The 27,770-nt window shown below is 39.2% G+C and overlaps 1 protein-coding gene across 14 annotated transcripts in view; it reads left to right on the plus strand.

Annotated features, from left to right (window-relative positions):
- The first annotated feature begins 821 nt into the window (after positions 1–821).
- obsl1b (obscurin like cytoskeletal adaptor 1b) overlaps positions 822–27,770 on the plus strand; it is a 35,625-nt gene continuing 8,676 nt past the window's right edge. The window contains exons 1-27 of one of the 14 annotated variants that reach the window (XM_040147872.1): positions 3,384–3,769; positions 5,016–5,285; positions 6,258–6,518; positions 6,670–6,981; positions 7,093–7,359; positions 7,573–7,848; positions 8,561–8,836; positions 9,731–10,003; positions 10,187–10,459; positions 10,564–10,638; positions 13,235–13,510; positions 16,473–16,748; positions 17,535–17,813; positions 17,990–18,265; positions 18,552–18,827; positions 20,081–20,338; positions 20,821–21,096; positions 21,245–21,517; positions 22,257–22,532; positions 22,629–22,904; positions 23,584–23,859; positions 23,945–24,220; positions 24,350–24,619; positions 24,740–25,006; positions 25,145–25,414; positions 26,008–26,274; positions 27,351–27,617. In XM_040147872.1, coding sequence (XP_040003806.1) covers positions 3,493–3,769; positions 5,016–5,285; positions 6,258–6,518; positions 6,670–6,981; positions 7,093–7,359; positions 7,573–7,848; positions 8,561–8,836; positions 9,731–10,003; positions 10,187–10,459; positions 10,564–10,638; positions 13,235–13,510; positions 16,473–16,748; positions 17,535–17,813; positions 17,990–18,265; positions 18,552–18,827; positions 20,081–20,338; positions 20,821–21,096; positions 21,245–21,517; positions 22,257–22,532; positions 22,629–22,904; positions 23,584–23,859; positions 23,945–24,220; positions 24,350–24,619; positions 24,740–25,006; positions 25,145–25,414; positions 26,008–26,274; positions 27,351–27,617 — 7,195 coding nt within the window. In that variant the 5' untranslated portion in view covers positions 3,384–3,492. Of the gene's footprint in view, positions 1,149–2,650; positions 3,770–5,015; positions 5,286–6,257; positions 6,519–6,669; positions 6,982–7,092; positions 7,360–7,572; positions 7,849–8,560; positions 8,837–9,730; positions 10,004–10,186; positions 10,460–10,563; positions 10,639–13,234; positions 13,511–16,472; positions 16,749–17,534; positions 17,814–17,989; positions 18,266–18,551; positions 18,828–20,080; positions 20,339–20,820; positions 21,097–21,244; positions 21,518–22,256; positions 22,533–22,628; positions 22,905–23,583; positions 23,860–23,944; positions 24,221–24,349; positions 24,620–24,739; positions 25,007–25,144; positions 25,415–26,007; positions 26,275–27,350; positions 27,618–27,770 lie in introns of those variants that run through there. The other 13 variants (XM_040147869.1, XM_040147867.1, XM_040147870.1 and 10 more) reach the window with 13 other exon arrangements.

Below are 27,770 nucleotides of genomic sequence, written 5' to 3' on the forward strand. Positions count from 1 at the left end.
GAGATTCCTGGTGCAACACCCACTACTCCCAGAGTTTAGTAAGCCTCGGCCTGTAGGTGCATTCATCCACAGCTGAAGAAAAGTAGAGGGACCCCATGGGACTGACCCAACTCAGCCTGCTTGGCTGACTATGGTGCAATTGTCAATGCAAAGAGATGACCAAACTTAAGCTTGTGTGAATAAGAACTTACAATACACTCATCTTCTCAAAACTAAACCAGAAATTGTGTTGTTGTAATCAGCAAATATATCAATATTATATTCAATATAGTAGTAAAAAAAAGAGTTGACCATATTCTGTTTCTGCAAAGATTAGGTATTGCAGCAACACTCTAACCAAAAGTTTCCCCCTCTTCTGTCCTTTTTAATGAGTAAGCTCCACTAACTTATTATTTTATTTTATTTTCTGCTTTTTGTTGTTAGTTATTTAGTATCTGTTAATATTTACCAGCCTAATAAGAATGCACCATGAGGTGGAAGATTCAGAGACGTATTTAACTGAGATTTAATTTCTGATACAAATAACACTTGCTTTGTCAGCACACTATAGTAGACTATGTGACAGTCTGCTATAATACTTGTGAATAAAACAAATGTGAGGGATTTATTTATGGTGAGCTTTAAAAAAAATTACAGACCAGAATCTTGCTCTTCTCCTTAGATTTGTATTGCAAAGCCTCAAGTAAGCTAAGCAGTCCCCCCTACACTGGCCATCTGAACTATCTTTAGCCCCTGCTGGCAAGTTAATGGAAGTGCCTGACTTATCTTCACTGCTGTCATCGAGGCAGCCAGTATTTTTAGTGGCCAGCAGCAGCTGCAAAAGCATTTAACGGTATTCCACGAACAATGACACTTGGGGTGTCTAAGGCCTGAACGACACAGAGATTGAGGGACTACTCTGAAGTTGTTAAACGGGAAGCTGGTGTGGATACTGAGGTTCTGTTTTCTCTCCCTCCCATGGGACAGACAGCTAAAAACTTGTACTGGAGTGGAACCATGGGACCTTTGAGGAGAGCATGTGTCTGAATCTGAAGTCAGCTCGGGACATTACTCAGCCTTCAGGAGATGGGTGGCATTGCCTCTCAACTTGAAGGGAGATTGCAAGTGCGGAATGTATGTTGACGGTTGTTCCTGGCGACTGAAGCGAGGTAGGTCATATGAGGGGTACACGGCACAGCTTCACGAGGGGCAGGGGTCATTCCAATTAAATCAGACAAGTAAACACAGGGGTTAATCTCCTCTCTTTAAACCTCCGGAGGGAATATTGAAAACTCGTTCAACACAAAGTCCAAACTGTGTTAATAAAACATCTCGCAATGCAAAAAAGGGTTTTATGCAACTTTTAACATATATAGAAACACACACTTTTACAATTATATCAAATACTATATTCAAAGATTATACTAAATAGTTTCCGATTGACATTCAGTTGAATTTTAAGTAAAAAAATGTTTTAAATAATTAAAGCTGCTATTTTAAACTCTCTTTTACATAATATTTAGACCAAATTCATTTTTACCAAAAATGTTAAGGGATAGCTGGGAAAAAATTATAATCAAATAGAAGCTTTATTCCTTTTTTGGTTTGCATGTGTCTCACATAAGGATTGAAAACACTTCGAAAGGTGTGAAAGAATACAGTTTCAGAATTTGCCAACCAAAGGTTGGGTTATTTAGTGTTTGAAAACAGCAATATTTTATGATTTTATATGATTATTAGCATTAATAAGTTGTTATTAAATGTTTCAGTAAAGACTATCCTTCAAAAGAAATCCTGTGTAATATTATTATGGACAAATGGGTGGCTTCAAAAACACTATCCTGACATTATCTTCTTTGAGAACTGAAACTTTGTTTCCTATAACCAAGAGGATTAAGTTGATAAATATATTCTGTCAAGTTCAAAAGCTCATCAAGGAAATATTTTAGGCAAAGGATAAAATTACACAAATGGTCAGAAGGAGAGCATAATTTTCAAGACTAACGGATATTTATTTAGGAATATGACAGAAAAATAATTTTAATGGTGACATTTAAAGAAAGGATTCCCTATCAGAGCCGCCAACAAAGGTTGTGAAAGGGGCTTGGCATATTTTGACTGCAAGGTCTCCTGGGTGGGCAGACTATGATTTCGGCTAGTGTTTGTGTGAGCACGCGGGCTTCAGAGCTGTCTTTGTGATACCTGACACACACTCCCTCGCAGGTCTTTATTTAGGGCGTGCTATATTAAGCACTTTCCCACTGAAATACAGCACCAGCTGTACTGGCAATGTGTTGTGGCTGCTGTTGCAATAGGACTAGACTGTTCCCCCATCACTGTTAGCCTGTGTTTTTCTCTCATGCAGACAGATTTAATTCAATTAGCCCTAATAATCATACCATCCCTTTTTGTTGAAACCCATGCATGTAAAAGGGCCAGTGGCCGAGTGTTGAATGATAGAAGTTTTTTATCTCCCCCTTCAAAATGTATGGGTTCATTTACTCACTACAGGAAGGCGAAAAGTATCTTTCTTATATACAATTATTTCATGTGAGGTTGAATGATCTGGCTAAAATGTTAAAATAAATCAGTTTCACTATATATGTATAATCTCAAACACACAAGCTGTTTGATATAAAAGTAATCAATGTTTTATTTTTTATTTTTTAAGAAATTTGCAGTGCAGAAGTTGGACCATCTTATCCCAGTGACTACCTGCCACTTCTTGCTCTCCTGGACTGCTTGCGGTGAAGTGAAGGTAACAAAGAAGCAGAAATGGACGTGTTTGGTGGTGCACCACGTTTCTTGGCTTATCCAAGACCTGTGTTGGTACAAAGTGGGACTGATGCAGTCCTTAAGTGTCAAATTGGTGGCGATCCAAGGCCTGCCGTTATCTGGGAGCGAAACAATGAAAAGATTGACCCGCAAGGACGATATAGGGTCTTTGAGGATGGAAATGTTTACAATCTCATCATTTCAGCTGTGGCCACAGAAGATAGTGGCCAGTACATATGCAAAGCAAAGAACGGCATTGGGGAAACATATGCAGCAGCCACACTGAAGGTGGAAGGTGAGGCACAAGAGATGGAGCTACGAGAGGAAAATAAGCCACGATTCCTCATCAAGCCCCTCTCCACTCGCGCGGGTCGTGGGGAAGATGCTGTCTTCTCTTGCAAGCTCTGGGGAAACCCACGACCAGAGGTTGTCTGGGAAAAGGATGGCAGGAAACTCAATGAAATATTTGAAAGCACACATTTCACTGTGGGTTACCAGGACGGTGGATGGTTCCAGCTCAAGATCTTTAAGACTCGTGCACCAGATGGTGGTGTATATACATGCAAAGCTAGGAATGAGTTTGGGGAAGCGTTGGCAGGAGCTGTGTTGCTCGTTGATGCAGGCCCAGGACATGAGGAAGAAGGAAATCGTAATGGTTATACAAATGGTCACTGGAAAGCCCATCAGGGAAAACAGAGGAGTGGTAGGCAAGTGCCAAACCGACTCAAAGACGACACCATGACCAGGTCAACTAAAGTAAAAATGTTTGCAGTGACGGAGGGCAAACATGCCAAATTTCGCTGCTTTGTGACTGGTAAACCCAAACCAGAAATAATTTGGAGGAAAGACGGCAGGCTGATACTGTCTGGAAGGCGTTATTTGTTATACGAGGACAGAGAAGGATACTTCACACTTAAAGTTCTGTACTGTAAGCAGAAGGATAATGGAGTTTATGTTTGTGCTGCATCAAATACTGCAGGACAAACCATCAGTGCCGTACACCTCTCCGTAAAGGGTAAGTCAAGATCATTTTCAGTGGCTTCAGAGTTTTAATTTTGTAAAATGTAAAGAAATTTGGGTATGGCTTAAAGAGTAAATGCAGACACTGTTCTAGCCTGGGAGGCTTTTTCAGTGAGTAAAGGAGTGAGTGAGGGTGTGGTGTGTTCTTGGATCAGATTTCCATCCATTTGATGCTACGATGATGTCAGTGAGATATCTCCATAGAGGTTCTCTGAGATCATTCATTGGGGTAAGGCCAGAGAGCCACAGCAAAATGAATATTTAAAGTTTTATGGCAGTATACTGATGCTTTCTAAAATAAAACTGGATAAAATATTTGCTGAAATAATATGCTTCATTATAGAGAAAGTCTACAAACATGTTTATGAAGTTTCAAGTGCAACAAAAGGTAAAAAGCTGCATTAAAAGCAATTCAATCCTGGGTTCACTGGAGGATTAATGAAATGTATTAATGATCTGAAATCTGAGAGATATTTAATAGGCAAAGTTCATCAGCTTGAGATGGACTCCAATGACAGTAAGATGTCTGCAAAGTCACTTAGCCTGTGAAAGGTCTAGGGAGGTGTCCATGTGATCGAAATCTTTGAGAAGGGGATCATATTTCTCACATGGCCCAGAGAAGTCCAAACTCATGGCACCAACAGAAAGTATTGTACTGTATTAGTCAGAGATAGAGAGAATAACACTGAAATAGGATTAAAGACAGGGGGTAGATTTAAAGGTCATTTAAATGGAAGATGGTGAATTTATTTCACCATCTTCTGTGTGTTGTCTGTGTTTTTAATTGGATTAGTTAAAACAATAAGATAAGTAAATAAAGATGTTTGCACACAGAATACTAAATATAGTCCACATACTTTTGTTTACAACTGTCTGGTACTGTCTGATGGTGTCAGTTACAAACAGTTTATTTCCTATCTAACACCCTGATGTGTTAATGACCTTTCAATTCCTCAACTAAATAAGCCACTTGTCTCATTTTGCTCATCTTGTTTGCTTCAGTGGAATTTACTGCCAAATATATTTCAATTTACAGTGTTTACTACAAGGACATAGATGATGTGCTGGGAGCGAGTTTTTGTAGTGCTGACTTGCCTGAAGAATTTATACTGATGAAGTGATCCTAATACCATTTGACAGACAGAAGCAAACATGAATACCTCAAGCTTATTTTTTTACTACAATACTACAAGTTATATTGGCTTAATCAAACTGGTGTCCTTCCTCCTCCTTGGTCCCAGAGCCGCCTGTGCGGTTCAAGCAGCCTCTCATTGATCTAGAAGTATGGGAACGAGATTTGGCTGTTCTTGAGTGTGAAGTTCCAGAGGACTCTGTTCCCATCACATGGTATCTGGAGGATAGACGACTGCAGCCAGGGGCCAAATATGGAATGGAGGAGTGGGGGACAAAAAGAAGACTAACTATCCGTGACATCGGAGTAGACGATGATGGGATTTACCTCTGTGAGATGGCCGATGGGGGGAGAAGCATTGCAGAGGTAGCTGTAAAAGGTAAATTAAGATCAAACAACAATAGCTTTATTTGACAAGCACAATACAATGCACAAGTATATATATAAATATATATATATATATATATATATATATATATATATATATATATATATATATATATATATATATATATATATATATATATTATAAATATATATATATATATTTTTATTTTTTAATACCACAAACTTGGTGAAGACTGTATGGAGGTGAACTACGTTCTTGTTAAACAATGTTACTCCTTTTCTGTCCTCCTTGGAAGCAAGAGTGACAAGGCTATTCTTGTACATGAAAAACTGTAACAACAGTGATGGCATCAAAGTGGAAACAAATAGTATTGTTCCTTGTTTTGGTACATTTTGAGACTGTCCCATGAAAAGCAACAGTAGTCATTTAGCAAATGCCCAAAACAACGTGTGTACAGTCAGTGAAGGAATTATGGCTCTTGTCCGCCAGGGACGAAGGAGGAAACAGTCTAAAACGGTTACAGAGCCACAAAAGCTGCAGACAGATGAGGCTGGATGGATAAAAGAAAAGTTAGATTTTGACATGAGAGACCACTTTTGAGTTCCCATTTCCTACCAATAGTCAATATCGTCTCTTTTAACCAAGACCACAAAACAAACAAGTAGTAGAGATCCCCTAACCTTAATGAAGTAGTTATTTTAACCCAAATCATGATCATTCCCAAAAGTTGTTTTAGCCTAATCTTGAGTAAACCATTACAGTCTCAGCACAGATCAGAAAACATTTTTATTTTTATAATGGTGATTTGTTTTGGAAGACACTGACAAATGGTATTTCCCAGACAATGGGGACATTAGAGTCAGAAAACGCATCACTCTGGAGGGGCAATTACACTCGATGTATTTTGGCATTGAATTTGTGTGGGTTCTTGTTCATTAGATAGTCAGAATCCTTGTCCTGTTAATGTGCTAAGGAAGCACTCACTCAAGTGTCTCTCTGCAGGTACAATTTTGCGGAAGCTCCCAAGAAAAGTGGATGTCTTGGAAGGCGAAAATGCTGCCTTTTGTGTTGAAGTGGAAAAAGAAGAGATGGACATACACTGGTACAAAGATGGCATAGAGCTCCGTGAAACCCATCAGACTATTCTCAAGTCCTTTGGTCGGACTCACATTCTGGTTTTCGTCAATACGATGCCCCAGGACTCTGGCCTTGTGACTTTCCTTGTAGGCAGATCCAAGACTTCCTCTCAGTTAAGAGTGAAAGGTAAGGTCCCTTATCTGTAAGTTACAGCATTCCAAATGTAATATTTGCACTAAATTTTGCTCAAGATTAATTAGCTGCTTTACCAATCCATCAACATGTAGTTATTCCATCTAAAGGGATGTTGATGCATAATGGACTTTTCTTGTTTCAGCGGCCAGACATTGTCCTCCAAGTTGTCCAGTGGGTGTGCAGATCAACACAGAGCGTGCAAATGCTGCTCTTCTGTCATGGGTTCCTGCTCAGGACTCACGAAAGAACCCTCCATCTGGATATGTTCTTGAGCGACAGGAAGTGGGTACGGGCTCACAGGAGTGGCTACAGTGTCTGACCACTGACTCTGCAACCTCTGTGGAGATCCTTGGTGACAGTGTACCATGTGAGGCCGATTATCGATTTCGCATTTGCAGTGTAAACAAATATGGAAAGAGCAACAATGTCGAGTTCCCCAGAGCTGTTCACTTGGGTAAGTTCAGTTATACTAAAAAAAACTATGCTTTTTCCTCTATTGACAAACGTTCATTATGGTTGAGGAAATTGGTCGCTAAATCATGTACAAACTGATTCTCTTTTATAGTTCCAGTGGCCAGAATACAAGCTCCCTTACAGGATGCCTTGGTGCCTGAGGGACAAGATGCAATCTTCTCTATTGAGCTCTCTGCTTCAGTTATTGGTACATGGTTCTTAAATGGTACACAGCTTCAGGAGGATGAACGTTTTTCCATGCGTCGGTCAAGAACACACCAATCTCTTCGCATTCGAGGAGTCCGCGATACAGATAATGGAGCTGAGATTACATTTATTGCATACGGTATCCGAGATTCTGCAGCACTGTACATTCAAGGTATGTGTGGGTCACTGTCACTGTTTGCTTGAGTATGTGTCTTAGTCAGCCTCTTTCTGTTTATGTTTGTGCCTTTTGTTTTAACTGGAATTTTGAATGGCAAATGTTTGGCACCAACAATGCAAGATTGCACTAATGTACTGTGTCCTTCAGTTCATTAACCTTTGTGACAAGACTCAGTGAAACTTCTCATTGTTTTTCTAATATTTCCAGCTCCTCTTGTCAAGTTTTCACCACTGTCAGAAATGGATCGAAACAAATTTGTAGAAATTGGGAACCCCATTGTGCTCTACTGTGAGCTGTCAGACCCTTCAGCTCCAGTTCACTGGTACAAGAATGGAGTGGAATTACAAACAATCGACGGTCTTCATATCCAATCAGAGGGCACCATGAGAAGAATTGTCATCCAATCAGCAGAGTTCTCACATTCAGGAGTGTATTGCTGTGATGCCATAGATGACGTCATCAGGTTCAATGTGGAAGTAGAGGGTGAGTTGAGTGACAATACCGGTGTCTTTTACAGAGACTAATCATCTTTATTATCATGTTTACCCCTTTTTCTTATCTGTTTTTATTTTTAAAAAATGCATTCAGTCCTCTTTTAAAGTCTGACTTATTAAAACATAATCTTTACATTTAATGATCCATTAAAATGTCTAAATATCCATAGCCCCACCTATGAGGTTTTCAGCAATTCCAGATGCTGAGAGGAACAAAACCATCCAAACAGGCTGCCCTATTGTGTTACAATGTGAGCTCTCAGATCCCTCTGCCCAGGTGCACTGGTACAAAGATGGGTCAAAGCTCCATCCCCAAAATGGAGTAGATATTCTAACTGATGGCGTTGCAAGAAAGCTGGTTGTGCATTCAGCAGAATTTTTCCACTCTGGGTTATACTGCTGCAAGACAAAGGGTGACACCATCACGTTCAGTGTGGACATCAAAGGTGATTTGTATTACCTTAAGCAATGTGAAACATTAACAAGCTCCTCCTCAGCAAAGCAACTAATTCTTATGACACCGTTGTGTCTGTTGCCTTTCTTCTTAACACTTTCTAAAAGTTCAGCTAAGCTGTCACCTTTTTTCATTGCATTACAGCATGTTAGCAGTTTAGTTGTCAGTAAATAGATTATGATGAATAATCTAAACGGCTGGCATGAGGTTGATTTAAGATTGACATAAGATCTAAACATATCTATAGCTCCACCTGTGAAGTTCTCAGCAATTCCTGAAGAAATGAGGACCAAGTCGATCAAAGCAGGCTGCCCTATTGTACTCCAGTGTGTGGTGTCGGATCCTGAGGCCCAGGTTTGCTGGCACAAGGATGAAATGAAGCTCATTTCAAACTCTGCAATAGAAATCCACTCAGAGGGCAACACAAGGACATTAGTTGTTCAGTCTGCAGAGCTGGGCCACTCTGGTGTGTACAGATGCACCACACAGGACGATACCATGGAGTTTCAAGTGGAGATCAAAGGTGACTTTACACTTTTTATCTTGTGCGTTTATATTGTAACCCCACCGCCTCTTTCTAGCTGCCACTAATAATCCCTGCTTCTACTCTATGTGGTTTGAAGGACTGTTTCATGCACATAAGGTTAAAGAACTTAACACACCAGGTGATTACTATTTATGATTTTTTGTGACTGCTATGGCCCTCCCTGAATTGAAAGTCTCCAAAGCCCTTTCATCTTCTGCTCTGCAGTTACATTTTTGCAAGGTATCCATTTCCACAGTCTTGATTTTATTTAGCTGTCCTGAATTCCCAATGCTAGCCATACCAGTGACGTACTCTACTATCTTTGACGTTGAGAGAACCAAGTCACTTGAAGCAGGCAAAGCTTTGGAGCTGGAATGTGAGGTTGCAGACTCCACTGTGCCTGTCTGCTGGTACAAAGATGGTGTAAGGCTCTTCCCGCAGACTGATTGGGATATACAGAGTAATGGGACGTTGAGGAGACTCATTATCCCAACTGCTGAGCTCTTGCACTCAGGGCTATACAGCTGTGAAACCTCTGATGACACTATCCACTTCACTGTGGATATTAAAGGTGATTGTAAACAAATTTTTGAATCTTAGAGCAAATACTAGAGCTTTTTGGAGACTAGATTCAACTAACTTATACAGTATGCAAATCTATCTGTCTGTCAGTGTTTTATGTGAAGTTGTAACTGTTTCTGTTTGGTAAAATTAGTCTCACTTACAAAATGAAAATATCTATGTAGTCCCTTGAAAATGTGAGTTTTTTTGTCTGAGATATAACAGATTAGTTCCCCAGTTTGGAAAAGCTGCACCTATAACCCCTTTCTTAATTAGAGTCTAAATATGCACTGTTAAGTCCACAATTATAATATGAATCATCATCTTTAGCTCCGACGTTGCCGTTATCGCCCTCACCAGACGTTGTGGAGATGCAGTCACTTGAGGCGACCTGCCCCACTACACCAACATGTGAAACCTCAGACCCTGCTGTCCAGGTGTCATTGCAGAGGGATAAAGAACACGATTCTAATAGAAAACCTGATTTTGAAATGGGAGGCATCAAGAAGACCCTTGTTATTGAACCAACTCATCCTTCAAACTCTGGAGCATACTATTGTGCAACGGCAGATGATGTTGCCCAATTAATAGCAAAAAATCAAGGTGATTTTTTTTTTGTATGTGTTTTCTGTGTTAGTTATAACTAACTCTTTTTGTAGCTTTTAGTCTGTCCCCTACTTGTTGTTACGATGCAGAGCTGCTATCTGTGACATTATCTCTTAAGTGATTTTTCTAATATCTATGATTATGTATACTGAAATTATCCCTTGCAATGATTGTCTGTAGTGCGACCTACGACATATCTGCTTGGTCCTGATGATGAGAAGACCAAGTCTGCTGAAGAGCACTGCCCAATTGTTCAGCAGTTTGAAATTTCAGATCCCATTGCCAAAGCTTGTTGGTACAAAGATGGAACCCAGATTTACCCAAAAAGGGAAGCTGACTGTGAATCACAGAGCAGCTGCCAAGCCTTGCCCCTCAAGTCAGATGACTTGTCTGGTGATGAGACGTTTGGCTGTGGAACATCTGGTGATGCACACTTAAATGTGGACATGAAAGGTGGTGTTCCACAATGTACCTGCACAATTAAGAATCAAGAATTTAGTTACATACATGAAGCTATCACCAAGCTCATTGTTTTCTCTTTGGCTTTGTCCAAACAGCAGAGCAGTGTCACTATGCTGATGAGATTGGTGAGATAGCTGATGCATCTGCCCAATACACTGTGGATGTCAAAGGTGATTTGATATATTTCAGCATCAGTCATCCATGTTAACCCAGCATATAAATGCCACTAACAATAGTGGTTTATTTTACTGTTAGCTCAATCGTCTGTATTTTTTTTTTTCTTTTTAGAAAAGTGCTTTTTGTCACATTGTCATTCCTAGTCTCATGTTATTTACTGCAATTTTTGGCTCTTAATGAAATATGTGGGTGTTTAGTAGCTGCTCTTCGTTCTAACATGTATGTTGTGTTTGTCAATTCATTCTTCATTTTAACAGCCATCTTTGCTTGTAACAAGCAGCTTACAACTCTTTAAGTCCATCTTTTGTCTTATTCATCATCAGATCCCCTCATTCACATTGCTGCCCCGAACCTCTCCCCGTTGCAATGACAATGAACTCTTATCAAAGAGAAGAAAATTAATGTACTTTAGGTTTTTAAGGTGTTAGTGAAGAGATTGATGGTATAACAAAACAGGGAGTCAGTTGAAAGGGGAAATATAGGAGCTCAATCTCAGACCAAACCTGGTCGACCTTCTTGTTTGTCTTTGCAATGGATTATCCCATAACTCCATGCTAACCCACACTGATGTAAAATTCTGTTATGAGAAGAAGTATTGAGACCATCAACCACTGAAAACCTCTCTCTGTGTACATCACAATGCTTATAGCTACATCGCCAAGGCTCTCTTCTGACCAAGAGAAGAACAAGTCCACCGAAGAGGCTTATCCTGTTGAAGTTATCTGCATGTCATCAAAATACAATTCTGGCATCTTCAATGGCAAGAGAGGAGATACTCGGACACATGAAGACCATTCCAGGCATATGCCAACTTCTCAGTCAACATATGGATATACGGATGACTGGATTACAACTAAACAGCCAAATGAGCTCTCCGACAATCAACAAACAATACATGGGCAACCTGCACTTTACTGTAACTCTGCAAATGCAACAATAATACAATCTCACACAGACCATAACACTAAACAGTCCACAGAATCAAAAGGTGAGGAATTCATTTACCATATACAGCATGCAGAAGGTCCATCTGAAGAGTTTGGTAATTCCCTGCAGAAAGCTGTCCAGACAGATGAGTTTGGTAAATTTCTACAAACTGCAACTGTTGAATCAGAGGGGCTACATAGCTCCATACAGATTCCAACTATCCAATCAGAGCTAGGGAGCACCCTACAGACTTCACCTGCACAGTCAGAATTCCTTACTGACCACATAAAGATTTCAAAAGTCAAATCAGACAAGCTCTGTAACTCCTTAAAAACTGCAGCTCTCCAGTCAGATGAGCCCTTTACACCCTTATATACCACGACTGTCCAATCAGAGGAGCCCTTTACTTCCTTGCAGAGTGCCACTGTCCAGTCGGAGAAGCCCTTTAAACCCTTACACACTGCAACTACCCACTCAGAGAAGCCCTTTAACTCCTTACAGTCTGCAACTACCCACTCAGAGAAGCCCCTTAACTCCTTACAGACTGCAACTACCCCATCAGAGGAGCCCGTTACATCCTTATATACTGCAACTGACCAATCAGGGGAGCCTTTTAAACCCATACAGAATGCAAATGTCCAGTCAGAGGAGCTCTGTAGCTCCGTACAGATGCCAGCTGTTCTGTCAGAGAAGCTTCTTGATTGCCTACAAACTGAAACTGTCAATTCAAAGGGCCCCTGTAACTCCTTATGGACTGCAACTGATAAGTCAGAGGAGTTAAACAGACCCCTACAGTCATCAACTGTCCAGTCAGTGAAGCTCAGTGACCCTAACACCATATTTCCTCAATCATTGGAGTTGTATAAATCAAAAGAGGGAGAAACTGTCCACCCAGGGGAGCATTACAAAGTACAACAGTTTGCATATGTCAGAACAGATGACCTCGATCACACAGGAAAAGCAGTAACTAACCTTTCAGAGGTGCTGGATCAGTCCATGCAGGCCACATCAGTCCAAGCAGAGTATCATCACACCATGGAGGCCACGGAAGATCAAGTAGACAGCACAGTTAACTCTGGGCAAAGATCATCTACTCAGTTTGCAGAGCCTTACTATATCAAGCAGGCATCTACGGTCCAATCAGAAGAGGTCTATCTATCAAGGACATGTGACAGTCACTGGAGTGACAGTGTTACTGCAAATAAGGTGGCTGTTGAAGGTGATTTAAATGGTTAGCATTATCAAACAAAAAAATGGACGGGCACAATGTTGATATTGTGTAAAATGAAGAGATTGCTTTTTGCAATCCTTGATATTTTGACAATTTATTTCCTTAATTTTGTTCATACTAAAACTAGTTTTGTAAAAAATTGGAGCTTGGGTGGTCTGTGAGGAATATTAAAAATTGGGAAAAGAGTAAATACATTAGCTTCAAATCCTAACTTGAATGCCTAGTTATCTCAAGTCTAACCAAAGATACCTCTTATTAGATTACTAATATAACATGAAGACAAATCTTTTATAATGACTTATTTTAACTTAAGATTTATTGGCATGACTAATCTTGATTTGAGATTTTGCTCTTCTGTTGTTTGAAAGCATCATTTTTGTTGAACTCATAGTGATGCAATTTTCTCTTGATGTTACCTCAAACATCCCCAGCTCTGCCTGTGACAATTACAACACTTTGCGAGCCTGAGAGGAACAAGGATGTTGAAGTTGGCGAACCCATAGTACTGCGATGTGAGATATCAGATCCTAACGCTCAAGTTACTTGGTACAAGGATGGAGTAAAACTACGTGGAGCAGCTGGGCAAGACATGGTGGCAGAGGGTTCCATAAGAACACTGGCTTTCCAATCAGCGATGCTGTCTCATGCAGGGACTTACAGCTGTGAGACAACAGATGATGCAATGCAGTTTCATGTGGATGTAAAAGGTGACAAAACTAGTTTTCATCTGTTCATCCAAATTCATCCAAGTGCATCCAAATGTTTTTATTTTGCCTATAGTAAGTAAGTAAGTAATTTTCAATTTTATTACTTTGGATGAATAGAATCAACCTAAAGTAGACAGGTTTACAGTTTCAAGAGACAGGAAACAAGAAAAGATTAGGATGCTGCCATAGAGTTGAAAAACTTAAAATCTTCACTTGGTCTCTTTAGCACTATTTGGATGACCAATTTACTGGAAAATTATCACATGACTGTATAGAATAAGAGACCTCAGCTGCAAGCTGCATTTATGTACAGTTTGCACACGGAAATAAATCACAGTGAATGAGCATTGTAGTAACATAGTAAAAATAACATAGCAAAGTTATAAATGGCTGCTTGAGACTAGGTATTAGGGGCAGAATCTTTGCTCTGTAGTTCAATTTTGTCTCTAAATCAAAATACCCTTAGACACGGCAAGTCTCCAACTAAAACCTTCCTACTAAAGTAATGACAGTCATTACTTAATGATTAGCTAAATGTACTGACAGAGGCAGTGCATTTAGCTAATCACTTAGGCATGGCAAAACCTTAATTAACTGTGTGATCATATTTGCTTCTCCTTTTTCATATCTAGGAGTAGCTTGTTTGCTAGTTTGCAATGTAATGTTTTTCATTTGGTAAAGAGTTTAGCTCACACTCACACAATGTAAAGTTATTATTTACATTTTAACATTTGGTAGTAAATCTCCTTTTGTTTTATGGAAGGTGTTTAAGTGCTATAAAACTGTTAGTTGACTAAATTAGGACAAATATGAGGAATGGACACAAGCAACACTGACTTGACATGGGTTAAGCAGATGCAAATGTCATTAGCAGTGATGATAAAGTCCTTTTAGCTAGTGAGCATTATTTCTAAGTCTGACTACTAACCGAAGCTTTTTCCTGATAGAGCAATCTTTGAGGTTAAGTGTTTTTTTGGTGAGTTTAAATATTCATACATTTTTAACAGCTTTTACAAAAGCATTGAAGAGGCTGTTGATGTCCACTGTGCTAAAGAGAATAATGAATTGGTATAGATAATAAATGCAAACAAAACAATTGGTGGTTAAAATCCTGGGAAAATATTTTAGTTTTTCAGAAAAGGCTGATAAAAGACCTTTTCTAGAGATAATATGATCTTTTGCAGAGGCTAGCTGATCAGACTGTAGCTTGAATAAGGGATGGGACTTTAGCCCAAATAATTTCATCTGACTAAATATACACTGATCACTGTGACCTAAATTAGGCTTCATTTGGGCTCAATTCTTCATTAACAAGTGCCATTCCACAGTAAAACCTGACTGTCACTCAATTAGTTTTTTGTAACTTTTACTTTAGGTCTGCCAGGTTTTAAGTGTTTGTTAACTGTCCAAAATATAAACTTAAAGCTACAGATTTTGTTATACATACTCAATAAAAATTGTAAGGTAGGATAAAAGATTTTTATATATTTTTAAGGTTTGAATATTTAGCTGCAACCCTATCCTAGAAATTACGTTTCTATGCAAATGAACTGCAACAGCAAATCTGTTTGTTTAGGAAGCGTAAATGTGCCTGGATGATGTTGTTGAATGTTCACGGACAAAGTATTTGCTTTCTGCCAAAATATCTGCTCTTGCAGAAAAAAAATACACTTGACTTCACCATAGTATTACTGGCTGGGCTGCAACAGTGGGGCCAGCCCTATAAATGTTAATGTCCGTTAGTGAGTGAGTGAGTGAGTGATAAAGATACGCCATTGGCCAGCCGAATGCTGTGTGACTGACTGCTTACGTCACACCATTAGTCAGCCGAGTTTTGGAGTTTCCCCACTGAGGGTTGTTCTTTCAAAATGAATTGCTGCAAACAGTTTTTATTTCATCATCAGGGGGCGTTTTACAGGAAGTGTTGTCAACTTATCGCCTTTGTAAATAGATTTACAGACTTTTCAGACCCCTTTAATGACTGTTTTTTAACAAATGCACCTGCGACAAATCTAGCGACTTTTTGGACAAACCTTAGTTACTTTGGAAGAGAGTTGCCAGCATTGCCCTGCGAGGAGGAGGTCAGGCTTTCCCTCTGCAGGCACACCTCTCTATGCGTCTCATTCATTTGACCATACGGCAGCTGCAGAGACATGAATGAGCTTCTAACTTTCTCAATGAGTGATCATTTTACAAGTAAATATGCCAAAAACACAGCATAGCAGTTTTCTTTAACTTGTGTATATAGAGACTTTGTAAAACGACATTGTGGTTATAAAATCGCAGTTATAAAATGAAAATTGCTTGGAAGTGGCTGCTGGTTAACATGTAGTCTTAATGGTCCGCATTTCAGTCACTATTTCATACTTGTTCCGTTGTCTTACAAAAGAAACAGAAAAACAGCTTTATTTGGAATTCAGGTGTATTAAATTACTGTATATGTGAGCACAGACCGTAGGAGCAAACAGATAAAGGGCGGCCCCCCCATATACTAGGTTTTGACCTGAGTCTTGTTACACTTTTTCGTAGTTATGTTTTAACACTCATAGCTCTTGCTTAAAGGGAAAAAAGCTCACAGTGACTTCCAACACGTTTATTTACATTTAACCAAAACCACAATCTCTCCCTAATCTTCACTAAAGTGCTTTTGTTGCCCAAACCTACCACAGAAGGGAATGTGGATGTGAACCCCAGTCTGTGGTGTGACAGTCATCAGCTTTCTATGCCCGTCATCCACACTACTACTCTGCTGCCGTTAATAAATGTAGCACTTTGTTCATTCAAAAAAATTTTGTTTCTGAACATAATCTAGCCAGCGAATACACATTTGCTGTTGTATTTAGTTGTAGAGAAACATAATTCCTAGGAGACAGAGCTTTAGTTTAGGATTGTGCTTTGCTTTATTTGGTTAATCACAGTACATGTTTTACTGACCAGTTCTATTTTACGTTCAATCCTGTAGCCCCACTTCTGAAGTTTTCAGCTATATCTGAAGTTGACCAGAAAAAGACAGTCATGGCGGGCTGTCCTATTGCTCTACAATGTGAGCTGTCAGACCCCACTGGGAAAGTCAGTTGGTACAAAGATGGAACAAAGCTCCTACCTCAAAGCGGAGTAGACTTCCAGTCAGAGGGAAATTTGAGGAGTATAGTTGTCCCATCAGCAGAGCAGGCTCACACTGTCGTATATCATTGTGAGTCAAAGGATGATGACATCCGGTTTGCTGTGGAAGTAAAAGGTGATGCTCAGAAACTCTGTAGCGCTTTCACTGTCTTGCACTGCCAACTAACTGTAACAACACTTGAATAAGTCACGTTTGTCTAATCACATAACAGAAAATGGTTAATTTTTCTACTTCCCAAACTGTGTCTAAAAATGTAAAGAACAGGTTTCCTCTTAAATAATGATTTTTGCAAATTAATGAATTAATCAATAAAACAAAGGCAAAATTAAATACTTTTCAATTTGTTACTGTAATTTGTAATTGCATGTCATGTGTCAGTTTAAGGAATAACAACTTCCTATGACACGTTTTAAAACTTAACATACGTTGAAATAAATTATAGGAAGTCCTCTCTCCAAACATGTTATTAAATGTTCTGCTTCAAAATGCAGTTTCTTGTTATGCATGTCCAATAAATTGAGAAAGCTAGCATTTCTTTCTAACTGAATACCGCCCCTTTACCATAAACACACACTTTGTTACTTTGTTGTTTGTGTCTTACCTGTTTATTTTTGTCTGTGCTTTTTATGTCAGTGTACAATAACTGGATGACTGAAAATTCACAACTACATTCTTTGAATCAAATGTTGTCTTTGTTATGTCAGTTGTTTTATTTATGTTGTTCCGTCAGATGTGATTTGTTCTGAAGGAATTTTTCCATCTGTTTGCTTTGATTAAATTTCAGCTCCTATCTTGAAATTCTTTGTACTTGAATAAACAGTAGGTTGGATATTTAATTACTTCATGAAATTACGTTTATGAAGCTTAAGATACTCTTTTTGCAATATCTGAAACCAATAGCACTACCTGTGAAGTTCTCAGAGCTTCAGGAGACTGACAGAAACAAATCCGTCCAAGAAGGCACTCCCATTGTCCTCAGCTGTGAACTCTCTCATGATCCCTCTGCTCATGTTGACTGGTACAAGGATGGGATGGAACTTCTACCGCAAAACAATGTAGAAATACAGTCAGATGGTTTAACAAGGATGCTACTCATCTATTCAGCTGAAAAAATACATGGTGGCACCTATGAATGTTCAACATCCGATGACACCGTAACATTTAAAGTGGATGTAAAAGGTGATTTATTTCTATTCTTACTATCTTCTTATCATCCATACCATATCCATCTTATTCTATGGTGTGAGTGGTTTTGAATGTCCATAAGAACATTGTATTACTGGCTGGGCAGTGTGCTCTGTCCAGTGTTAGTGACTTCACCTCTTATTCAAAACCTCTCTTATTTCATTTCTTAGGCCGATCGCCACAGATCATGCCAATCCCCTTGTCAGAAAATCACAGGATGGTTGCACTTGGTTGTCCAATTATTCTCCAGTGTGAGGTCTCAGACCCTGTTGCCCAGGTTTCCTGGTTTAAAGATGGGGTGGAGCTTTTTTGCAAAACGGGCCTTGATATGAAAAGAGACGGCAGCTTCAGAAAATTAATGATTCATTCTGCCAAGGTCTCTGACTCTGGCCTCTACAGCTGTAGCCTCACTGATCATTTTGTGACATTCCATGTGGACGTCATAGGTGATTTTCTTGTATTCAGTTTCAATTAATGAGCTTCCTGGTGTGAGACAAGCATTTTAGCATTTTTCTTAATTATGCTTAACTGTAGACTTTTTTGCACAGTTGCTCTTGACATAACTTTTAAAGAAATTATTTTATTTTGTAACACTGTATGAGAACAGAGCTCCTAATACTGTGTGAGATAAAATAACCAAACCAAAATGTTTCATGTGGACAACACTTCTTGTTAAATGATATTCTGACAGCTTAACAGCAGTGTTCTGCATTACTCTTTTAATACCCCCAGCTACTCCTGTGCGCTTTTCGGCACTTCCAGAGGTTGCAAGAAACAAATTTGTTGAGGCAGGCTGCCCAATTAAGCTGCAATGTGAAGTCTCAGAACCAAATGCCCAAGTCCATTGGCAGAAGGATGGAGAAAAGCTACTTCCGAAGAGTGAATATGAAATCCAAAGCGAAGAAAAACTGAGAGCACTGGTTATTCAGTCAGCAGAAGTCAGACACTCTGGGGTGTACAGCTGTGAGGCTGCAGATGACCATATAGAATTCAAGGTGGATGTTGCAGGTGATCTAAGTATTTTGAGCTTTGTCAGAATCACTAACTTCTTTCAATTAATGCTTGGCTACTAGACCAACTTAGGCTTCCAACATTTATTGTAGAATATTCTAAGGTAATGTGTGCTAACACTTGATTATGTACTTTTTATGAGGACATATACACATGTGGATATATACACCCTAATAAAAAATTTAATGTGACAGTTTTTACTTAAATTTGATCATGAATAAATACATAGATTATTTAATATTAATAATTATTTATCAGTAGGTAACAGAAATGATATGGAGCTCAGTGTCATTCTTGCCCTAAGAAGCAAATTTTTAAAGGCCCTTTCAGACAAGAAGTGGCGAGTGATTGACTATAGCTTAAAACTACTCAATTTTTTTATGTTGACAGTGGATCAAATTATCATAAGTAATGTGAAAGGTGTCACTCTTGTAACAAACCACATAATTATCAACTGATTTACAGTTTCTTTTAGATCTATGGGGTGTTTGAGTGTTTTTCAGTTTGGTTTGGTTTTATGGCTTGTAACTTTAAAGTTTGCTCATCAATTCTCATCAACCCTGCTTCCAGATGCAGCAGGTAACTGTTTTCATCCAAAAAGCTCTGATAAATAGACAGTACACTACCTGCCCAGCACTAAATAAATGGCCTCGGGTCGCATCTAGAAAGTGCACATAATTAAGCATTTAGCTGCTAAAAAGCCAGATATTTATTTCAGGAGTTGGTGGAGACCAAAACAGAACTAAAAAATGGGTGACTATTGGACTTCGGTTTTTTTGAAGGGATACAAACAATTCTAAATTAATGCTACATTTGCTCTGTCTGCTGGGTGTGTACATAGGTAAAATGTTTGCCACTACTTTACATTGTGTTTACAGTTTTTTTCAGTGAAAAAACGTCCCAGTCCAGTAATCACGGTAGCAGTCCACATTACTTCCAATTTCTGACTATGTCAAACCTTGCCACTTGCTGCAAGATGCAGAGCAGACTGTTGTGCTTGCCACTGTGTGGCTCTGCTAAGACTTATGGAGCATGAATTGTAGATGCTGCAGACCTACTGGTCTGAAAGGGCATTATGGCTGTACATTCTCTGTATCAATGACTAAAATTTTATAAACAAACAGAAACATCCAATTTCAAATCTTACGGCCTTTAGCCTGTAAATCCATGTATGTTTCATAGTATAACATAGCAAATCTGTTCAACTGTTCAATGAATTGAAATTCCTATAGCACCGGTTTGATTCTCAGCTGTTCCAGAGGCTGAGGGGAACAAGTCTGTTGAAGCACGCAGCCTGATCAAACTGCAGTGTGAGATCTCAGACCCTGCAAGCCAGACCTGCTGGTATGAGGATGGAATAAAAGAATTGCCAAAATCGGGAATAAACATCAATTCAGAGGATAATAAGAGGACACTGGTTATGAAGTCGGCAACATCGTCAGACTCTGAGGTGTACAGTCGTAAAACTGATGATTCAGATTTCAACGATTTCTATGTGGAGGTGAAAGGTGAAATGCCTAGCTTTTTCTTGGCAAGATGTTGTCACTGTAACGTGTCATATACTTTAATGACCTCTAATATCTAAGAAGGAAGAAAAACCCAATCATATTCATCGTAGAAATTTTCTTCAAAATGTCCTAATTTCATTAAACATTTTCATATTTTTTTTCAGATACACGCTTCACTTTTAAGACCATATTCTGAAAAATAGCATGTATTTTGATGAGTTCGCTGTTTTTTTCCAACACACCTATGGTTGCATTACATCGATGCACTGCTTTAATTAACTTTTTCAGTTTGCTTTAAAAGTGGATTAACACCCACAGGTGACTATGATGTCTATGAGGAGTTGTCAACTAGATAGAAAGGCTTGAGATCAGCATGTCTAAGCTGTGAAATCCTGACCTTACAGCTACTGAATGCATGAGCATAAACAATTAATGCTACTTTCAAGCAACAGCTAACTCCTTTTGTGTACTGTTTTATGCAGCACCAACGGTAAAATTTGCTGATATCCCAGAGGACGACCTTTTCAAGAGTGTTGTGGAAAAAGAACAGCTTGTTCTGTCATGCGAGGTATCAAGGATTGATGGTGTTGTCCAGTGGTATAAAGATGGAACTGAAATGCAATCAAGTAATAATATTACAATGCAAGCAGAGGGGACCAAAAGAAATCTGACTGTACATTCAGCTCAACTGTCTGACACAGGCACTTACACATGCCGTGCAGGAGACAACGTTTTAATCTTCAAGGTTAACATACGAGGTAATAAAATATCTTTTTTTTTCTCTAAGAATACTTACATAAAATCTGCACACAAAAAAAAAAATCACTTCAGTTGACTCTGCTTGTGTTCAAATGTGAAGAATGTACAGATAATGTTTTCATTATTTCATATTTTCTTCCACCAAAGAACCTCCAGTGATGATAACCTACCCTAAGGAGGATGTCCACCTTGACCGTCACGTCCCTGATGAAATTATTCTGAGCTGTGAATTGTCTCGTCCCAATGGTGTTGTCAGCTGGTACAAAGATGGCCAAAAGTTGCAAGAGAGTGAGAAGATCAAGCAAAAGATCGAAGGCCCTTATCGACGACTGAAGATTCTTTCTAGTGGAGTCGAAGATTCTGGAGAATATGTCTGTGATACAGCTGATGATTCAATATTCTTTCACCTTAGCATTACAGGTAAAATCACTAATAATACATATGTACCTATGAATACTGTATGTGAAGGTACGTCAGTTCTAAAACAGCAAAATGCGGCGCTCATGGTATTTAAGGCATCAGTACGCTTCAAACAAACAGGTTAGTGAAAAGTGTCATCTGAACATGTATAAAGGCAATGTTTTAATTGTTCAAATTGTACACGCTTCTGGACAGTCTCTCCTTACTGCACTCAGTTGTAAACACAAAAGGTAATGGTTATGTGAGGAATGAAAAAAGACAGCTTGATTGACAGCTTCAAATTACGTTCAAATTTTTCTACTTTCTTACCTCTAAACACCTGGCCATTTGCTATGTAATATGGGCATGCTTGTTGGATTTTCAGGTTTCAAAAAGTTACAAATATTGTCAAATGCAGCCCTCCATCTCTCCAAACATGTGGGGGGAGGGAGTTTGAGATCCCGTTTGATGATCTGACAAACACTTCATCTGAAGCATACTGAAGCCTTTAACATTGCCAACGTTAGGGATTAACTGATTCATGCATCATCAGAAAAGTATCCAAAGACATTCGCGCAGGTGTTACAGTATGTGTGTCATTTAGAGAATTTTACTTATTATTTTTGGTTGAAAATTCTAAATGAACTTTGATTTGGATTACAATGTATCAACTTGACACCAAGACGATAGTGCAGCTTTCTTGCAGCATTCATTAAACTAATGAGCAATTGATAAGTTTGGTCAAAATGTCAATTTCCAGAACCTCCAGTGCGAATTGTATCCCCAAGTCAGTCACAAATGGAACTGTGCCAGCAAACCTCTGAGAGGATGGTACTGAGCTGTGAGATCTCACGGCCCAATGCAGTGGTGCGCTGGTATCGAGACGGACTTGAAGTGGAGGAGAATGACAACCTTATTCTAGAGGTGGATGGTGTCTACAGAAGACTCATTATACCCGAAACTACGGTCAAAGATTCAGCAGAATATGTATGTGACACAGCAGATGACTCCATGACGTTCTTTGTAAACATCGCAGGTACAAATACTAAAGAGTGAGGAAAATATAGGTCCACTGATGTGTTGTTGTGTCAGTCTTTATCCATCTCCAACACAAGATTATCTTTATACACAGAGCCTCCTGTTCGCTTCATACGTCCAAGGAAGATGGCAAGTAGAGTAGAGAAAGTGGCTGGGGAGACTCTGGTTCTAGACTGTGAAGTTTCAAGATCAAATGCTGAGGTCACCTGGAAGAAAAATGGGGAAGAAGTAGAAGACTCCATAAATTTCACTATCCTTGAGGATGGTGTTATGCGTCAATTAACCATTCACTCTCTAACAGTGGAAGATGCTGGGCAATATGTCTGTGATGCAAAGGACGATGTAATGGATTTCCATGTAAAAGTGCAAGGTAGGTTTTTATACTTAAAAAGGCATAAGTCCAAAATCAGATATGTTTTAAAATGCTATGCTGTGAAGCCCTCAAAGTCACAAAAGATGAAATTTTGAAATTCAAAATTCCCTTAGTGTACTGATTTTCACCTCTTACCGGCTTCGTCTTCATAGCAATGCCTGGGAATTGTAGTATTTAGAAAAAAATTATTTCTCAGAAACAATAAATAATTAAAACGGGTGGTTATAATATAAACCTATAGGGTCCTCTGCTTTTATAACCTTAAGAATATTGTTTAAAGAAAAAAAATGAAATGGGAATACAGAGAGGGGGAAAAACACTTCCAGAACTACTGGCCCCTCCAACTTCAAAAGGTTAGGTTTTTGTGATTGCAACCAGTTTTAATTATTTCTGTTTTGTTTCTGAGAAATCATGTTTTATTCCACTTAAATGTTACAATATCCATAAGCCTCAGGTGCCACTGCAAATCAGAATGCCTGAATTAGCTCTTCCTGCTTTGCAACTCTATAGATTCTGAGGCACAAGATAAAAAATAAAATAAAATAAATAAAATCTTTTGGGACTTCGGGGCTCTCTGCTATTCCATTAAGCAAATATAGAATTTTTTCTTTTTTGCTTAAAATGGTACAAAAGAGTTTTCTTTTCCAGTAGAAATTCTTTTCTTGTTCATTTTCAGAACCGCCTGTAAAAATTCTTGGAAAAACTGATGCAAAAACAGAAAAGCACTTCTTAGTGTCAGATGACATTATTCTTGTGTGTGAACTCTCAAGATCCAATGTCTCAGTCAGTTGGTACAAAGATAATCAGCTAATTGACAACACGGAAAGATACTGTAGTGAAGAGCAAGGCGTTTTCCGATCACTGGTTGTCCTAAATGCTGGGCCGCAAGATTCTGGAGAGTACACTTGTGATGCAGTGGATGATAAGATTGTCTTCTATATCACTGTCAATGGTAATCATAATTAAACAATTTAAATGCTATCCGTCTTTCCTCCACTCAGGAGAACAGTAACTGGTACTGTGTCTTTTATGCGCAGAGCCTCCAGTACAGATCATTGGAAACTCAGGATACCCAGAGCATCATGTCCTGGTAGCAGGAGATGACCTTATTTTGGAATGTGAGGTGTCTCGGCCAAATGCCACTGTTCAGTGGTTATGGAATGGCAAGTTACTGAAACCAGATACTCGTATAAAAATTGACAGCTATGACGTCGTGAGAAAGCTTGTTCTCTCTGGACTTCAGACCTCAGACTCTGGAAAATACATCTGTGATGCCATCGATGACAAATTGATAACAATTGTTGAGGTGCAAGGTAAGATTAAAGTGATTCTGAAACATGTTTCAGATTTCATTTCTGCAGTTTCTGTTTGATGAACTTAGTGTGTTATGTATGCAAATGGAATTTACAAGCATCCTCTTTTTAAATCTAATTTTTTCTCAGAACCACCAGCCAAATTTGTGAATAAAAAAGCAAGCAATAACATCTCAGCCCATGAAAGTGAGAGTGTTACACTGTGTGCCATTGTGAGCTGTGAAGTTGCTAATGTTCGGTGGCTGAAAGATGGCCAACTATTGAACAAGGACAACATTCACATTTCCAGTGAGGGTAATACCCACAAGCTCACCATTAATCCCCTGCAGCTGTCAGATTCTGGAGAATATATTTGTGACGTAAACACAGATGAGATGTATTTCAGTCTTTTAGTGAAAGGTAAGAATTTGGCACTCCTAATTAAAATGTGACCTTTATTCCCTAGTAAACATTTGCTTGATTGTAACTGTCACAAAGTTAACACCTCTGGAATCATAATTCCTAATCTTTTTTTAACAGAAATGAAGGTCAAATTTATCAGACCATTGGAGAGTATTGTGTCTCTGAAGGGCAGCAGCCTTACACTACGATGTGAGATCAACAAGCCCAAAGGAGACGTGCTGTGGCTAAAAGATGGCAAGGAGATCTGTCCAAGCCGTCGGCACACAATACGGGCACAAGGTAGAGATCGAAGCTGCACCATCCACCAAGTGGTTGAAGAAGATGCTGGAGAATATGTCTGTGAATCCACAGATGACAGGACCTCAGCTACTGTCAGTGTAGAAAGTAAGTCCATTTAAATCTTAAGACTTTAAGGCAGTTCAGAGAGAGAAATAATGTCTTGTATGTATAATGTAAATAGTCAATGTGCCATCTTAACATTTAAAGTGTCAAATCTAATTCAGCTGAATGCTTTGCCTTCAGCTCCCCGTGCTGTTGAGTTCATAGCGGAGCTTCGTGACATCACAGTCTGTGAAGGAGAAGATGCAGTATTTAAGTGTGTGGTTTCACCAGAGGACGCTCAGTTAGTGTGGCGTTTAAATGGCAAGCAAGTAGCTCTCAATGAGCGGACTGTCATTTCGAGCAATGGGCTATGCCACATGCTCTGCATCCACAACTGCATGGTTTCAGATAGCGCCAGAGTGACAGCTGATGCAGAGGGGTTGGTATCAGAGGCAGAACTCCAGGTTCAAGGTGAGTTCTTGCCCCATCCATTAACACTATAAACTTTTCTCGATGTATCACATTAGTTATGACATTTAACCATAGTTCAGTAACCTCTTATCTCTCTGTTAGTTATCACAATATATTTAACTATGAACTATTTTCAGCAATACTGGAGTGAATGTGAACATAAAAGTAAGTACCATTAGTACCACATAAGCAGATGCGATAAATAATGACACTTTCAGACAAGCTGAAATTGTTTCAGGCATCTTTGACGGCTAGCGCTTAGCAGCTCCTCCTGTTAGAATTCCTCTGGTAACTGACAGAGACAAGTGGCTCAGTGGTTTTGGCATGTGTGACACTGCAGGGGGCAAGGCTCCTCAGGGCTTTTTGCTTGCTCTCTGTGCCTGAACTTGCAATGTAAACTTTAATGAATTTCATTGGTCAGCTACAAGATTAAAACTGGTAACTGGTTTTAATGCTATAACTGATCAGTGCCATTTATTTTGCTCTGTCTGGGTGTGGCTTCAGAGCATTGTTATGCAGAATCAACAAAGAGCTATATAAAGCATTGACACTATAGATGCTGCCGTTTAGTTATTCCATATACTCATTTTCAGAGCAACAGGTGCGGTTCACCAAGAAAATGACGCCAGTTGTCGCAGAGGAGTACAGTGAGGCGATTCTAGAGGTGGAAGTGAGTCTGGATTCGGGAGAGGTGCAGTGGATGAGGCAAGGGGTGCTGATCCATCCTGAAGCCAAGTATACCCTGAAACACAAGGGCCGAAGACACAGTCTCACCATACACAAACTGACCATGTCTGACCGGGGCACCTACAGCTGTGAAACCCTCCATGACCGCACGCAAGCCCAGCTAACAGTGGAACGTGAGTGTGCACGTGTTCTCACTATGCCCTGTTCTTGTTTGTTTATCACCGTTGCCGACGGCTCCAGCTCTTGCCTGCCCTCCATCAGTGCTTCTTGTGAAGGCAAAGCTCAATTAACTGGGTAAGAGCAATATGAGTGACTGGGGATCAGGATGACACTTGTACCGGAACACGATGGCAACCAGCAGCCCTGGGTGACCCTCAGATCAGGGTTTCTGTATTGATGAAAGATCAATAAACCCCTGATGATTTCATTACCTATGTCAAAGGCAATGCAGATTACAGTTTAAAGGAAGTGCTTGGTGAATAAAAAGTTAAGAGGCAGTTGTTCAAGGACAAGTATTGCATTCTGTAAACAAAGTTAATTTCCTATTAACAATTTCTCAAAAGTAGCAACCTAGACATTATAAAACTGGCATCTTGTAGTGATTAAGACACACTTATGATTGTTTTTCTTTGTGCATGCTTCTTATATTTCTTAAACCTATGATCAACAAGCCAGTGGGTGAATTAAGGGCTATTCTTTCAACACCGGTGTGGGTGGGAAAGGGAAAGTCAGGACTTCAGGCTGCTGTTGGCACCTCCTATGAATTTGGATCTCCTCTCATTGCATCTAAATTTACACCCTGGCCTTCAAACCTAAGGTTGTTGTCATCAGGTCTCCAAAATAAACTCCTTTTTTCCACAGGGAATGCCTGTCTACGTTAGAATAAGTGAAAAATGCTGGCAGTTTCAAAGCTGGCTTTTGTATAAAGCCCAGTACTCAAATGACTAAACTATCGGCTTGTCAATGTGTGCCAGCTTGTATTGTTCAACTGCAGACTGTTGTGTATGGAACAGACTCAAATAGACACCATGTCTGCTTCTTGTTAAAGTGGAATAAAAATACTTGTTACTGGAGCCAATTTTTCAGACTTAATTTTTGTTTAACTCTTATTTTCATTTATTCATTATACGGTAAAGTAGATGATTAAATGCACTTACACTATAACCGTGTATCATTGCAGGACCCTCAAATTCTGCTGTTGGATTACTTCAATGTTTCCATTTATATAATTCTGCAATTTCCTTTACAGCACGAAAAATCACAATCAAGAGGAAACTGACTGACATTAAAACCACAGAAAGAGAAACAGCCTCTTTTGAGGTGGAGCTCTCACATCTCAATGTCCCAGGTACTTGGATGAGAAACGGAATCCAGCTTAAGCCGACAAATCACTTCCGCATGAGTGTCAAAGGACAAGTCCACAGCCTCACTATCTCTAACCTATCAGTAGAAGACACTGGCACCTTTATGTTTTGTGTAGAGAAACTGAAGACATCTGCAAGGCTTGTTGTGAAAGGTAGGTCATTTTGAAAAAGTATTAGTTTTAGTTAGTTTTGTTAAAAAAAAAAAGTAATTTTAAGACAATGTTCTTATTAATGGGCCAATTAACAACCTCTGTAATGATGTGAGCAATCTACTATGTCAACTTAATGTTTCCAAATAACAATAA

Source organism: Xiphias gladius, chromosome 16 (genome assembly GCF_016859285.1).
Source record: "Xiphias gladius isolate SHS-SW01 ecotype Sanya breed wild chromosome 16, ASM1685928v1, whole genome shotgun sequence".
In the NCBI taxonomy this organism is placed as follows: Eukaryota; Metazoa; Chordata; class Actinopteri; order Istiophoriformes; family Xiphiidae; genus Xiphias; species Xiphias gladius.